Below are 16,481 nucleotides of genomic sequence, written 5' to 3'. Positions count from 1 at the left end.
ATCTTTTCTTTCAGTTAGTCCTGACGAAGGGTCTCAACCCAAAACGTCGATTGTACTTCTTCCTATAGATGCTGCCTGGCCTGCTGCGTTCCAGCAGCATTTTGTGAGTGTTACCAGGAGGTATTCATCACCAGCAATGCAATGAATCTGTAAAAATAAACTGAACCAATCTATTTGTAATGTATCAGATGCAAGCTTACCTGCAGCTGCTTTTTGTATATTGAAGGCCTGCATTTGAGGTGTGACTGAGGAGATTTTGCCTTCAGGGATCACCGAGTCAAGCTTACTGATTTCCAAGCTGTCGTTGAGGTTTGGCTGTGTTATACCTCCTTTACTGGTTTTGTTTTTTGGCTTTCTGTTGGGAATTTTAGTTGGAAACTTCATCTTCAGCTTTTTACTATTCTCCTGTTTTAAAACAAATACATATCTGAGTGTGCATGTAGGTACTTGAAACCCACATATGAATGAACAGATGTCTAATAGCACTGCTCTAACTGGAATTGCAAGGTGATGAAAGCTGAAAATGAATAGGAAAAGACAGCCTGTATACAAAGTCTTGGGTAAGGAGGGGTAATGTGGTGAGAGGCAGATCTCACGATAAAGATAGAAAGAGGGCAGCAGTAAGAAATAGATCTCAACTTTGGGAAGAAAGCAGAATCGGTTTGGAGAAGGGTGGAATACAAAATGAGAAAGGATTGAAAACACTACTGGGAATATATTATGGATCCCCTATGATTAGCTATATTATTTGAGAGAACAAGAAAAGCATTTGCAACATAAAGGTGACACAATAAGTATGGGAGACCTGAACTTTCACATCAACAGGGCACAAATTAGTAAAGGTGGGAGCAAAATGAGTATTAGGTCCAATCTGTTGTGAATCCAACTGGAGTACAGTACAGAATATTTTACATCATAATGGGGAGAGACATTTCAGGAAGGAGCAAGTTACCAAAGGGGATTATATCAAAATGATTTGTTAGTGTGTAGAGTGATAGATTGAAACATTTCACAATTTGTATGGATGACAAAGTTTCACAAAAATTACTGCTGCTGCACAGTCTTTTTTCCTGACCTCAGATGCTGTCTGTTGGAGACTGTCCATTCTCCTGGTAACCAGGTACTCTACCTTTGTTCAGATCTCAAAGATATGTTGGTGTATTTGCAGGTGTAAATGGCAGGAGAGTTGGTTGGTGTGGGTTGGGATTGATGGGCATGAGGAGAACAAGAATATTAAACAAGGGATAGGACTCATGGAAATTCTCTGCAGAGCTTTTATAAACCATGGGTTGAATGGCCTTATACAGTACGAATAAGGAATGTCATTGGAAAAGAGATCCAACCAAATATTTAAAAACAAGAAACTGCAGATACTGTAAATCAAAATGCAAGAGATATTCCACAGATCAGGCAGCATCTGTGGAAAGAAAAACAGATTTTTTTCAACTCTAGGATCCTTCATCAGAACTGAACTGCAGCGTTAATGGTTTACCTGTGGAAAAGAAGCACCATAGCAGGAACTTGGCAATACCATGCCTGTGGTGAATAGCAGAGAGATATCTCAAGAGTGACCACATCTCTGTTTGGCTCCCTGCTTGAATATGCCAAAATTAGAGTCCCAAAAGATCTGCAACATTTATTACTTTCCAGATATGTGAAATAGACAATAGACAGTAGGTGCAGGAGTAGGCCCTTCGGCCCTTCTAGCCAGCACCGCCATTCACTGTGATCATGGCTGATCATACAATCAGTACCCCGTTCCTGCCCTCTCCCCATATCCCTTGACCCCGCTATCTATAAGAGCTCTATCTAACTCTCTCTTGAATGCATCCAGAGACATGGCCTCCACTGCCTTCTGGGGCAGAGCATTCCACATATCCACCACTCTCTGGGTGAAAAAGTTTTTCTGCATCTCTGTTCTAAATGGCCTACCCCTTATTCTTAAACTGTGGCCTCTGGTTCTGGACTCACCTATCAGTGGGAACATGCTTCCTGCCTCCAGTGTGTCCAATCCCTTAATAATTTTATATGTTTCAATCAGATTCCCTCTCATCCTTCTAAATTCCAGTGTATACAAGCCCAGTCACTCCAATCTTTCAACACATGACAGTCCCAACATTCTGGGAATTAACCCTGTGAACCTACGCTGCACTCCCTCAATAGCAAGAATGTCTTTCCTCAAATTTGGAGGCCAAAACTGCACACAATACTCCAGGTGTGGTCTCACCAGGGCCCTGTACAGCTGCAGAAGGACCTCTTTACTCCTATACTCAATTCCTCTTGTTGTTATAAAAGCCAGCATGCCATTAGCTTTCTTCACTGCCTGAAATTGCAATGAAATGAAATTGCAACTGAGACTGAAATTCCATACCTGCCGCTTTTACTTTGGGCCTTGGGCTTTCTGTTAGACCTCAGCCTTCAGCTACCTGAAGTAAAGTTTCCAATCCAAAAACATTCTGTACTTGTGGGTAATTTGATCTTGGATCTTCATTCTCATGAAATAGTCCATATAACAATTACAGCACGGAAACAGGCCATCTCGGCCCTTCTAGTCCGTGCCGAACACTTACTCTCACCTAATCCCACTGACCCGCACTCAGCCTATAACCCTCCTGTTGTTTTCTGGTGGGAAATCCATGAATTACTTCAGAAAATTCTGGGTGCCTCGCACAGAGACTCCTCTTCGTTGGGGATTGTCAGGAAATTTGTAATGTGTTGTGTGAAGTAAGTCTTTGCAAAATCCCCCGAATAATATTACAACGTTAATTTTCTTGTCCCAATAGTGCAGGTTCCTAACAGATGCCCAATACTTGTTTTTCCAATCTTGCTTGCTACATTAATGTGCATCACCTCTGAAAAGCTTACTGCTGGAGTGAAGCTCATCTACAGAACAAGAGGAGAAACAACATCGCCTCTAATCCAGAACAAGATTTACCCCATTGCTGTTGTCAAACTGCAAAATGCAGATAACAGCACATGCGCAAAATTCAGAGGCTGAACTCCAATGTATTTGGAGCAGAGTCAAAATAAATATGGCACAAAAAGGAAAACACCCAGTTCATTTGTCTATATAGCTCTCTACCAAAACCTATCTATGGTGTAGCTCACCCACGAACTCATGGTCTATAAGCACAGCAAATATTTCCTCACCATATACAGTACTGTGCAAAAATCTTGGGAGTATATATAGCTAGGATGCCCGAAATTTTTGCACAGTGACATATGTGAGTGATGATAAACCAGATTCTGATATGGGTCTCTATTGTGGACTGAGAGTGGGAAGAGGGCAGGGAGAGAGGAATCATGGTTGGGAAAAGGAGGAGGGAGCAGGAAGCACCAGAGAGACATTCTGCAATGATCGATAAATGAGTTGTTTAGAATCAAATGACCTTGCCTGGTGTCTCAGGGCTGGGTGTGTCTGCATCTGTGCCAACCTCCCACCCCTGGCACTTCTCCTTTGCCACCTGTCCCATGTTCCTCCCACTGCACTCCACCTTCACCATTCCCAACATCCTTTGCTGCCACCAGATCTACAAACTCACTCAATTTCATGCTGACAAATACAGTACTGCACAAAAGTCTTAGGCACCCTAGCTATATGTGTGCCTCAGAGTTTTGCACATTAATGTATTTATTCAATTTTTTTCTTCAAAGTCATTAGGATTAGTCTCCATCACATCCGCAAACAATACATTCCAGATGCCAAACACATGGTGTGCAGAAGTTTTTGGTCTTAATGCCACTCAACTCTTGGTCCATTTCATACCCGTGATCGCTGGTCCTCAATACTTCCACCAAATGGAAGGGCCTCCCACTCTGCCCTGATCTGCTTACAGAACTGCTTTGAGTCAGTGGACTGGACAATATTCAGAGATTCATTTTCAAATCTTAATGAATACACCACAGATATCACCAACTTAATCAAGACCCGTGTGGATGAGTTTGTACCTTCAAGAATATACCCAAAGCAAAAGCCAATGAACCAGGTGGTTCACAGTCTGTTGAGATCCAGATCAGCATTTAATACCATCATTCCAACAATCCTGACTGCCAAGTTGCAGAACCTGGGTCTCTGTACCTCCCTCTGCAACTGGATCCTCGACTCCCTAACCGGAAGATCACAATCTGTGCAGAATGGTGACAACATCTCCTCCTCTCCGGCGATCAACGCTGGTGCACCTCAGGGGTGTGTGCTTAGCCCACTGCTCTACTCTCTACATACTCATGACTGTGTGGCTAAGCATAGCTCAAATACCATCTATAAATTTGCTGACGACACAACCATTGTTGGTAGAATCTCAGGTGGTGACGACAGGGCATACAGGAGTGAGATATGCCAACTAGTGGAGTGGTGCCACAGCAATAACTTGGCACTCAACATCAGTAAGACGAAAGAGTTGATTATGGACTTCAGGAAGGGTAAGATGGAGGAACATCCATCAATCCTCAAAGGGATCAGAAGTGGAGAGAGTGAGCAGCTTCAAGTTCCTGGGTGTCAAGATCTCTGAGGATCTTACCTGGTTGCAACATAACGATGCAGTTATAAAGGCAAGACAGCAACTATACTTCATAGGAGTCTGAAGAGATTTGGTATGTCAACAAATACACTCAAAATCTTTTATCGATGTACCGTAGAGAGTATTCCGACAGGCTGCATCTGTCTAGTATGGAGGGGCTACTACACAGGACCAAAAGAAGCTGCAGAGGGTTGTAAATCAAGTCAGCTCCATCTTGGGTACAAGCCTACAAAGTACCCAGGACATCTTCAGGGAGCAGTGTCTCAGAAAGGCAGTGTCCATTATTAAGGACCTCCAGCACCCAGGGCATGCCCTTTTCTCACTGTTACCATCAGGTAGAAGGTACAGAAGCCTGAAGGCACACACTCAGCAATTCAGGAACAGCTTCTTGCGCTTTGCCATCCAATTCCTAAAAGAACATTGAACCCTTGGACATTACCTCACTATTTAAAAAAAAAAATAACGCAGTATTTCTGTTTTTGCACGTTTAAAAAAAATCTATTCAATAGACGCAATTGATTTACTTATTAGGTTTTATTATTTTTTTCTCTCTCTGCTTGATTATGTATTGCATTAAACTGCTGCTGTGAAGTTAACAAATTTCATGTCACATGCCAGTGATAATACACCTGATTCTGATTCTGTGGCATTCAAGATCGGTGATCCAGAACTATACAAGTAGTCCAGGTACAACTGACGGGAAGGCATTTTAAGTGTGAAAAAAGTCTGATGAAGGGTCTCAGCCCATAACGTTGATTGTTTATTCTTTTCCACAGATGCTGTCTGACTTGCTGAGTTCCTCCAGCAATTTGCATGCAATGTTCTAGATTTCTAGCATCTGCAGAATCTCATGTTGATAATGTCCTACAAACTCTTTTTGCCCTTGGTGTTTCTCTGCTCTAGCCAGACAGATTCTGAGCTAATATCTTCTTACTCTTGCATTCATTTCCTCAAACAACATTACATCAACTCCTCTCCCCTTGCCCACCCTTTCCAAGCCTGGTTGTTTAGTTCCCATCTGAAGATTCCTTAAAATATTGCAAGAGTAGGTATCCTCACAGCTCTCTCAGGCAGCCCATTCCTGATTTCAATCACCCCATGACAGAAGATGAAATCTTAAGTCCTCTCCACATCTGCTCCCTTTAAACACAACTTGTTATACACAGTTCTGCCAGTGTTCAATTTTTGACACCTCAAGAAAGGTACCCCACCAGCATTCTTCAATTCAAGGAAAACTTCTTTTTTTGTGCAAAGCCTCAAGTATTGATCCTTGTCGCAATACATGACAGAGCCGACCCCGGAGGACACTACTTTGGTCATGCATAACAAGTTAGAATTCGTAAGAAATATGAGAACTAAGAATCCTCTAGGAAATCATGATCACAATATTTCAGAGTTTGCAGGCAAACACGTTGAGTCCAAAAACTAGCTCCCTCAACTTAAATAAAAGCAATTTTAAAAATCAGAAGGAAGAGCAGTCTGGTGGACTGGGTAAACAGAATAAAGGGAAAGGTCAATAGATGAGAAGATAATTAAGGAGCTGATTCTTTATACAGTCGGCCCTCCTTAACCGCGGATTCCGTATGCGTGGATTCAACCAACCGCGGATCGGGAAAACCCGTAAGTTCTCTCTCTAGCACTCGTTACTTCAGCATGTACAGACCATTTTTTCTTGTCATTATTCCCTAAACAATATAGTATAACAACTATTTACATTGTATTAGGAATTATAAGTAATTGAGAAATGACTTAGAAGTACAGGCAGTCCCCGGGTTATGAACAAGTTCCATTCCTGAGTCCGTCTTTAAGTCATATTTGAAGTTGGAACAGGTACATCCGGTATTATTTAGCATCAGTTAGTCAAACATTTTTCTTAGTCTATAGTACATATTTTACCTTTCTATATGCATGTAAAACACTTAAGCATACGCATTTCAGTAATTTAACCACTGCGTTGCTTAGTAATAATTGTAGCTTTCATCAGGGCAGGGCCTTTCAAATTCTCCATTAAAATTGTTCCAATCGTTGACCGACTGTAGCCCAACGCTTTTCCGATGACCGATGGCGTTTCACCTCTTTCCGACCGCGTTATTACTTCCACCTTATTTTCAATCGCAATTATTTTCGTGAACAGAAGCACTGTGGATTCAGAGCTGCGTCGCCAGATTCTAATGTCCACCGCATGGAGACATGTTAAATAAAGTCTGGGGTTCCACTAGGTCCTAAAGACCACCGGACTGATACATGTTAAGGGACTTGAGCATCCGCAAATTTTGGTATCCGTGGGGGGTGTCCCAGAACCAATCAGCAAACTCCTTAACCAACGGATAAGGAGGGCCAACTGTACTCAGCAGAAATTCTTCTCAATTTGGAATGGCACAATGAGAAAGATGAACCAATAATCAAAAAAAAAATGGAGGTCAAGGAAACTTTTAAATCAGAAACTAGCAGCAGAGAACCCAAAAACTAATGAAAGCGAAAACGGAATTAAAAAAGTACAATGTAAAGTTACACCAAGAAACAACCAGCAGCTTCTGTGGATATACAAAAAGGAAAAGGGTATCTGAATTAAAGTGGAACCACTGGAAAACCAAACAGAAAGAAAGCAGCCTAAAAGTATGAAGCATTAGCTTCATCTCCTCCCTATTAATATTTGGTAAGAGGTTTTCTAATATCCTTCTACATCAGATGTTAACTATCCATTGAATGTACAATTGGATCCTAACATAAAGAAATACAAGTACTTCAGGAACAAATGAGACAGTGAAACAGCTATTAATTGGAATTTAATTCTTGGAGGAGTTTCTTACCTTTGTAGTTGAACTGGCACTTGTAAAGAGCCTGGAACTTCGGCGGGGTGGTGCATTTGTAGGGGCTGTGCTTGTTGGAAATAGTACCTGCGCTGCACTGAACAAGATCAAGAGAATAACAACTGTTCAGCAGTGCACAAGCTCCCTCAAGCTTAAACAGCCAAGCCCAACACACAATCATCCTCCCTCCATTGATTCCATCTGTATTTCCCTTTGCCTCAGGCAAACAGCCAACATAAACAGCCAACAGTTTCTTCCCCCAAGCTATCAGACTCCTCAATACCCGAAGCCTGGACTGACACCTTGCCCTATTGTCCTGTTTATTATTTATTGTAATGCCTGCACTGTTTTTCTGCACTTTATGTAGTCCTGTGTAGGTCTGTAGTCTAGTGTAGCTTTCTGTGTTGTTATTGTTGTTTTTTTTAAAAAATGTAGTTCAGTCTAGTTTTTGTACTGTGTCATGTAACACCATGGTCCTGAAAAACGTTGTCTCATTTTTACTATGTACTGTACTCGTAGTTATGGTCGAAATGACAATAAAAGTGACTTGACTTGATAATAGAGGATTCCTCCAACACTAGTCATTCTCCCTTCTGCGTATCACACTAAAGCTTAAGAACATGTACCATCAAACTCAAGGAGCGCTTCAGACCCAGAGATGGCAAACTTAAGGCATGCATGCCAAAACCTTTACTTAAAAAATTTTTTGTTAGCATGCAGGACTTCCCCCTTGATTCTTTATACTCCCCCTATAATAAAAAGATACACAACTACAGTGGCACACAAAAGTTTGGGCACCCCGGTCAAAATTTCTGTTACTGTGAATAGCTAAGCGAGTAAAAGATTACCTGATTTCCAGAAGGCATAAAGTTAAAGATGACACATTTCTTTAATATTTCAAGCAAGATTACTTCTTTATTTCCATCTTTTACAGTTTCAAAATAAAAAAAAAAGGAAAAGGGCCCAAAGCAAAAGATTAGGCATCCTGCATGGTCAGTACTTAGTAACACACACTTTGGCAAGTATTACAGCTTGTATTGTAAACACTTTCTGTAGTCAGCTAAGAGTCTTTCAATTCCTGTTTGGGGGATTTTCACCCATTCTTCCATGCAAAAGGCTTCCAGTTCTGTCAGATTCTTGGGCCATCTTGCATGCACTGCTCTTTTGAGCTCTATCCACAGATTTTCGATGATGTTTAGGTCGGGGGACTGTGAGGGCCTTGCCAAATCCTTCAGCTTGCGCCTCTTGAGGTCATCCACTGTGCTTTTTGAGGTGTGTTTAGGATTATTATCCAGTTGCAGAAGCCATCCTCTTTTCACCCTCAGCATTTTTTTTAAACAATCAGGCGGTGTGATATTTGCTGGTATTTAATTGAATTCATTCTTCCCTCTACCAGTGAAATATTCCCCATACCACTGGCTGCAACACAAGCCCAAAGCATGATCCATCCACTCCCGTGCTTAACAGTTGGAGAGGTGTTCTTTTCATGAAATTCTGCATATCTTTGCTCATTGCAGCCAAAAAGTTCTATTTTAACTTCATCAGTCCACAGGACTTGTTTCCAAAACGCATTAGGCTTGTTTGGATGTTCCTTTGCAAACTTCTGATGCTAAATTTTGTGGTGAGGATGCAGGAAAGGTTTTCTTTTGATGACTCTTCCATGTAGGTCATATGCAGTGCATCAACACTCCAGAGTCTGCTAAGTCTTCCTGAAGGTCTTTTGCAGTCAAACTGGATTTGCCTTTCTAGCAATCCTACGAGCAGTTCTCTCGGAAAATTTTCTTGGTCTTCCAGACCTCAACTTGACCTCCACCATTCCTGTTAACTGCCATTTCTTAATTACATTACAAACTGAGTAAACAGCTACCTGAAAATGCTTTGCCATCTTCTTATAAGCCTTCTCCTGCTTTGTGGGCATCATTTATTTTAATTTTCAGAGTGCTAGGCAGCTGGTCAGAGAAACCCATGGCTGCTGATTGTTGGGACAAGGTTTGAGGAGTCAGGGTATGGAAAAGCTTTGAAATTTGCATCACCTGGCCTTTCCTAACGAAGACTGTGAACAAGCCATAGCCCTAACAAGCTAATTAAGGTCTGAGACCTTGGTAAAAGTTATGAGAGCTCAAATCTCTTGGGTTGCCAAAACTTTTGCATGGTGCTCCTTTTCTTTTTTCACTCTAAAATTGTACAAAACAAAACTAATACACTAATCTTGCTTAAAATGTTGAAAAGAATGTTTCATCTTTAACTTAATGACTTTTGGAGATCAGTTCATCTTCTACTCATTTAACTATTCATAGTAACAGAAATTTTGACCAGGGCTGCCCAAACTTACGCATGTCACTGTATAATATTTACTGCCAAATGAAGTAGCAAATGACCTTTTTTAAGCCAACAACATTGAGAAGTTTTCACAGGAAGTATTGCACACCGACTTGGTACCAACCAGGCGGTTGTGAAAACACGTGACGTTTGAAATCCTTGCACACGTGGTATACGTGCACACACACTATTTGAAGAGTGAAACAGTTGGGTGAGTTGGCATTGGCTTTGCTCTGCCTAAATATTTTCTTCTGCCATTTGTGAATGAACACTGGATATTCAATGTGATAATAACATTAATTACTGTATGTAGCTTAGCACCTCCAATGCCAGGTTGCATTCTGCCGCTGTCTGTAAGGAGTTTGCACATACTACCTGTGACCATGTGGGTTTTCTCCAGGTGCTCCAGTTATGGTTAGGGTTAATGAGCTCTGGGCATGCTACGTTTGTGCAGGAGGTCTGCCAACACTTGCAGGCTACCCAACACAAACCTCACTGATTTAATGTATTTCACTCTGTTTCCATATACATGTGACAAATAAAGCTGATCTTTATTTTTTATTTATACCAGTACAAAACATATTTAGGTTTATCGATGAAATATTTTGAAATAGTATTTACCCTTTTCAGTTCGTTCAGAATATCAGATACAAAGACACATTGATCAATTTTTGATCAAAATCATAATGGCATGTGAGAGAATTTTTTTTGTACATAGAAGGTCACCACCAATTTGGGCACACTCTCAAAAATGTTCGTCATACCCATATCAGTGAATGGATGAACACTTGACAAACAAATCTACCTTATGGTGGTCTTTGCATCTTGAATACCTGAACTACACTTTCTCCAATTTTTATTTTTTAAAATTTGTATTGATGGACTTTATGTATAGCATATTCCTGAATGACATGCAAAGAAATATTTTTCACTGCATCTTCGTTCATGGATAATACGAAACAAATACTAGACGGTACAAAACATTGAAAACCTAACTTAGGCTCTCAGTGCTTGACAGGTCAATATTCATTCTCCTCAACAACCAACAAGTCCAAAGGTTTGAAATCTGTGCATAAGTGACTGTTATTCACTACTTACTACAAAGATGGCATGAGCATGCCATACAATGCTTACCTATGAACAAATTTTAGCAGTGGTATTAAATTGATGGCTCCAAGGGAATGCTTAGAATTTGTCTATTTTATTCCTGTTAATGCTGCTTCAATCAAATTGGCCAAGACCAGAGTTTAACGTGCAAATTTTAAATGACTGCAATACATTAACAATGTCAGGTTAAACCCAAGTGTGGAACAGCAAGCTACACTCATTATGTTTGTAATATACTTTATGTCAATAAGAAATTATTTTTATACATGCACAGTACATGCCACTCAAATCCCTTGCACCGCTCTGTGAGATCACAGAAGCTTGGCGCCCTAGTTCCTTTTCCCATCATGTATGACTCCTTACCAAGAAAGAAGAAACAGTTGCAAGAAAAAGGTCTGTGAACCCTTTGCAATTACCTGATTTTCTGCATTAATCACTCATAAAATGTGGTTTGATCTTCATCTAAATCACAGTAATAGACAAACATAATCTGCCTAAACTAATAACACACGAACAATTGTACTATTTCTCATCAATACGGAGTACACTATTTAAGTAATCAGTCCAGCTTCAAAAAAAAAGTGTATATAGACCTCTGGGATAATGCCTTTTCCAAAAATTATTTGGAATCGGGTGCTGCAATCAATGAGGTGAGATTGGAGCTGTGGGTTGTAGAGGAGCCCTGCCCTAAAAAAGGCGCACACTTTTATCAACAGGTTACTGGCAGAACCTGCTCTTCAAGAATGATCTGTTTTTATGCCTCGATCAGAACAAATTTCAGCAGGACCTTAGAAGAATTGTAGAGGTGTATGAAGCTGGAAAAGACTACAAAAGCATTTCTAAAGACCTGAGTGTTCCATCAGTCCACAGTAAGTCAAATTGTCTGGAAATTGATGAAATTCAGTACTGTAGCTACTCTCCCTAAGAGTGGGCATCCTGCAAAGATCACACCAAGAGCACAATGTGCAATGCTGAAGGAGGTGGAAAAAGAACCCAAGGGTAACGGCAAAAGACCTGCAGAAATCTCTAGAACTTGCTGAAGTCTCTGCTCACGTGTCCTCTATAAGAAAAGCACTGAACAAGAATGGTGTTCATGGAGGGACACCTTAGAGGAAACCACTGCTCTCCAAAAACATTGCTATACATCTCAAGTTTGCAAAAGACCACCTGGATGTTCTACAATGCTCTGGGACAATGTTCTGTGGACAGATGAGACAAAAGTTGAACTTTTTGGTAGAAATGCACATTGCTATGTTTGGAGGAAGAAGGGCACTGCATACCAACACCAAAACCTCATCCCAACTGTGAAGCACGATGGAAGGAGCTTCATGGTTTGGGGCTGCTTTGCTGCACTAGGGCCTGGACAACTTGCAATTGTCAAGAGAACAATGAATTCAAAATTGTATCAAGACATTTTACAGGAGAATGTCAGGGTAGTGGTCCGTCACCTGAAGCTTAATGGAAGTTAGATGATGCAACAATGATCCGAAACACAAGAATAAACCTCCAACAGAATATTTCTTTCTTTCGTTTTTTTTTATATAAAAAGAAAACTTGTGTTTTGGAATGGCCAAGTCAAGAGTCGAGACCTCAAACCCAATTGAGGTGTAGCGGCATGACCTCAAGCAAGCTGTTCATGCAAGGTATCCCAGAAATAATGATGAACTCGAACAGTTTTATATGGAGGAATGGTCTAAAATTCCTCCTTGCCATTGTGCATGCTTGATTAGCAGTTACAGGAAACATTTGGTGGAGGTTATTGCTGCCAAGGAGGTGCTACCAGTTATTAAATACAGGGGTTCACATACTTTGTCCAGTCTGGACTGTGAATATTGAACACATTGTTTAATTAAAGACATGAAAAGTACATTTGGTTGTGTGTTCTGCAGGCCAGGCAGCATGTATGGCCAAGAGTACAATTGACATTTCAGGCCGATACCCTTCAGCAGGACTGGAGAAAAATGATGAGACGTCAGAGTTAGAAGACGACGAAACACATGGTTATAGGTGAAACCAGGAGAGGAGCGAGGGATGAAGTAGAGCTTAGAAGTTGATTGGTGAAAGAGATACAGTTCTGGAGAAACGAGGAATGTGATAGGAAAGGACAGCAGGCCATAAAAAGGGGAGGAGCTACATACAATACAGTGTTGGGAAATGTATGATAATGCATTTTGATAAAAGGAACAACAGTGCAGACTATTATCTAAACATTAATTTTAAACATTAGAGGTGCAGAGAGACTTAGGTTTAACCTGCAAGTTAAACTTCTGGGAGTCTTTCATGAGGACTCCTGTGGTAAAGGTGGCAAATGCAATGTTGGCATATCTTTCAAGAGGAATAGAATACAAAAGCAAGGAGATAATGCTGAGCCTTTAAGACACTAGTCAGGCTGCACTTGGAGTATTGTCAACAGTTTTGGGTCTCATAGCTCAGAAAAGCTGTATTGTCATTGGGAGAGAATCCAGGAGGTTTCATGAAGATGATTCTGGGAATGAAGGGGTTAACATGAGGAGTGTTGGCAGCTTTGGGGCTGTACTCACTGGAATTTAGAATAATGTGGGAGAGATCTCAGTGAAACCAACCAAATGTTGAAATGACTAGAGAGGGTGAATGTGGAGAGGAAGTTGCCTATGGTGGGGGTATTCACAATTGGAGGGCACTGCCTCAAAATGGAGGGGTGATCTTTTAGAATGGAGGCAAGGAGGATTTTTTTTAAGCCAGAGTGGCAAATCTGTGGAATACACTGCCTCCCTTAGAATGCAGTGGAGACCAAGTCAATGGGAATATTTGAGGCAGAAGCTGATAAGTTTCCTGCTTGGTCAGGGCATCAAAGGATATGGCAAGAAGGCAAGTGCATGGGGTTAAGTGGAATCCGGGATCAGCCATGATGGTATAGTGGAGCAGACTCAATGGGCTGAATGGCCCAATGCTGCTCCTATGTCTTTTGATCACCAGAGAGAGGTGATGGGCAGGTAAGGAGATAAGGTGAGAAGGAAATGAGAAATGGTGGGGTGGGGGGGGGGGGTGGCAGCATTATCCAAATTTGAGAAACCAATGCTCATGCCATCAGGTTGGAGGCTAACCAGACAAAATACAAGATGTTGCAACCTGAGTCTAGTCTCATTGCGACAGTAGAGGCGGCCATGGACCGACATGTTGGAATGGAAATGAGATATGAAATTAAGACGGTTGGCCACCAAGATTCCACTTTTTCTGGCAGTTTTCCCAAGGTCCTCAGTGAAATAGAAGACCCGGACAGGCAGACACATTGCTTCTGCTTGTTCCTGCCCCACTAAACTCATATCTGCATACCTCAACTCACTTTTATCCCCCCAGTTCAGTCCCTCCCTACCTACATATGTGTCACTTCACACACTCTTGATCTTTTCAATGATTTCAAGTTCCTTGGTCCCAAGAATCTTATTTTCACAATGGATCCCTATACACCTCCATCCCTCACCAGGAAGGCCTCAAAGTTGTTTCTTTCTGGACACCAGATCCAAACAGCTCCCCTCCACCACCACTCTCTTCTGTCTGGCAGAACTTGTCCTCACTCTCTATAATTTCTCCTTTGGCTCCTCCCACTTCCTTCAAAGGTGTATCTATGGGTCCTCGCATGGGTCCCAGCTACACATGCCTTTTTGTTAGCTACGTAGAACAGTTCATGTTCCAAGCCTACACTGGTGCCACTCCCCAACTTTTCCTTCACTACATTGACAACTGCATTGGCGCTGCATCCTGCACCCACGCCAAGCTTATAAAAATCAACTTTGCTTCCAACTTCCACCCTGCCCTCAAATTTCCCTGGTCCATTTCCCACACCTCCCTCCCTTTTAATCAAACTCTGGAGACAGCTTACAGTGCTGATAAAAAGTATTCACCCACCCCCCGGAAGTATTCATGCTTTATTGTTTTACAGCACTGAATCACAGTGGATTAATTTGGCGCTTTTTTTTTTACACTGATCAACAGAAGACGACTCTCATGTCAAAGTGAAAACAGATCTCTACAAAGTGATCTAATTTAATTATAAACACAAAATAATTGATTACATCAATATTCACCCCCCCCCCCCTTTAATATGACACACCAAATCATCACTGGTGCAGCCAACTGGTTTCAGAAGTCACCTAATTAGTTAAACAGAGATCTGTTTTTGGAGATCTATGTGCAGTCAAGGTGTTTCAATTGATTGTAGTGAAAAAAAATACACCTGTATCTGGAAGGTCCAACTATTGAGTCAGTACCCTGGCAAAAACACCATGAAGCCAAAAGAACCCTCCAAACAACTCTACAAAAAGGTTATTGAAGAACACAAACCAGGGATGAATACAAGAAAATTTCCAAGTCACTGAATATCACTTGGAGTACAATTAAGTCAATCATCAAGAAAGGGAAAGAATACGTCACAGCTGTGAATATGCCTCAGGCAGGTTGTCCTCAAAAACTGAGTGACCATGCAAGAAGGGGATCAGTGAGGGAGGCCACCAGGAAACCCATGACAGCTCTGGAGGAGTTACAAGCTTCAGTGGCTGAGATGGGAGAGACTACGCAAACAACTGTTACCCAGGTGCTTCACCAGTCACAGCTTTATGGGAGAGTGACAAAGAGAAAGCCACTGTTGGGGAAAAAAAAACTCACTTTAAATCTCAGCTAGAATATGCCAGAAGGCTTGTGGGAGACTCTGAAGTCAGCTAGAAGGTGGTTCTATGGCCTTATGAACCCAAAATTGAGCTTTTATGCCAAACATAGACTGAATGCTATGTTTGGTATAAAGCACAGTAGTGGTTGCAATATGTGAGGGGATGCTTCACTGCAGTAAGTACTGGAAGGGTTGTTAAGGTAAAGGGTAAAGTGAATGCAGCAAAATACAGGGAAATTCTGGAGGGAAACCTGATGCAATCTGCAAGAGAACTGTGAATTGGGAGAAGATTTGTTTTCTGGCAAGACAATGACCCCAAGCATAAAGCCAAAGCTACACAGGGATGGCTTAAAAACAACAAAGTTAATGTCCTGGAGTGGCCATGTCAGAATCCAGACCTCAATCCAATTGAGAATTTGTGGCTGAACTTGAAAAGGGCTGCTCACTCACAATCCCCATGCAATCTGACAGAGCTTGAGCAGTTTTGTAAAAAATGGGGATAAATTGCAGTGTCTAGATGTGCAAAACTGATAGAGACCTATCCTCACAGACTCAAAGCTGTAATTGCTGCCAAAGGTGCATCTACTAAAGACTGACTAGAAGGGGTGAACACTTGTGCAATCAATTATTTTGTGTTTTATTTGTAATTTAGATCACTTTATAGAGATCTGTTTTCACTTTGACACGAAAAAGTGAACTAAATCCACTGTGATAAAACACAAAAACTTCTGGCGGAAGTGGGTGAATACTTTTTTATAGACACTACATTTACTAATGTCTGTTATAAACCCACCAACTCTCACAGCTACCTGGACTATACCTCTTCCCACCTAGTTACTTGTAAAAATGCCATCCTTTCTCTCAATTCCTCCATCTCTGCCACATCTGCTCTTAGGATGTGTTTCATTCCAGAACAAAGGAGTTGTCATCATCCTTCCTCCACCATCAATGCTGCCCTCAACTGCAACTCTTCCATTTCACACACATCTGCCCGCACCCCACCCTCCTGCCACCCCACCAGAGATAGAGTTCTTCTTGTTCTCACCTACCACCCGTCCAGCACATAATTCTCTGCAACTTCCACCG

At 41.5% G+C, this 16,481-nt stretch overlaps 1 protein-coding gene across 5 annotated transcripts in view; it reads right to left on the bottom strand.

Annotated features, from left to right (window-relative positions):
- The window catches only part of cdc27 (cell division cycle 27), a 135,926-nt gene that overhangs the window by 72,361 nt on the left and 47,084 nt on the right, over nucleotides 1-16,481 (bottom strand). For all 5 annotated transcript variants that reach the window (XR_009508936.1, XR_009508935.1, XM_059955806.1 and 2 more), the window contains exons 10-11: nucleotides 7,328-7,424; nucleotides 201-405 (exon numbers count right to left, since the gene is read on the bottom strand). Coding sequence is in view for 3 of the 5 variants with exons in the window: in XM_059955806.1 (XP_059811789.1) it covers nucleotides 201-405; nucleotides 7,328-7,424 (302 nt within the window). In the remaining 2 variants the exon portion in view is untranslated. The remainder of the gene's footprint in view (nucleotides 1-200; nucleotides 406-7,327; nucleotides 7,425-16,481) is intronic.

Source organism: Hypanus sabinus, chromosome X1, assembly GCF_030144855.1.
Source record: "Hypanus sabinus isolate sHypSab1 chromosome X1, sHypSab1.hap1, whole genome shotgun sequence".
Lineage (NCBI taxonomy): Eukaryota > Metazoa > Chordata > Chondrichthyes > Myliobatiformes > Dasyatidae > Hypanus > Hypanus sabinus.
The sequence above is the reverse complement of the archived record's forward strand: the minus strand, read 5'-3'. Positions and strand labels throughout refer to the sequence as shown.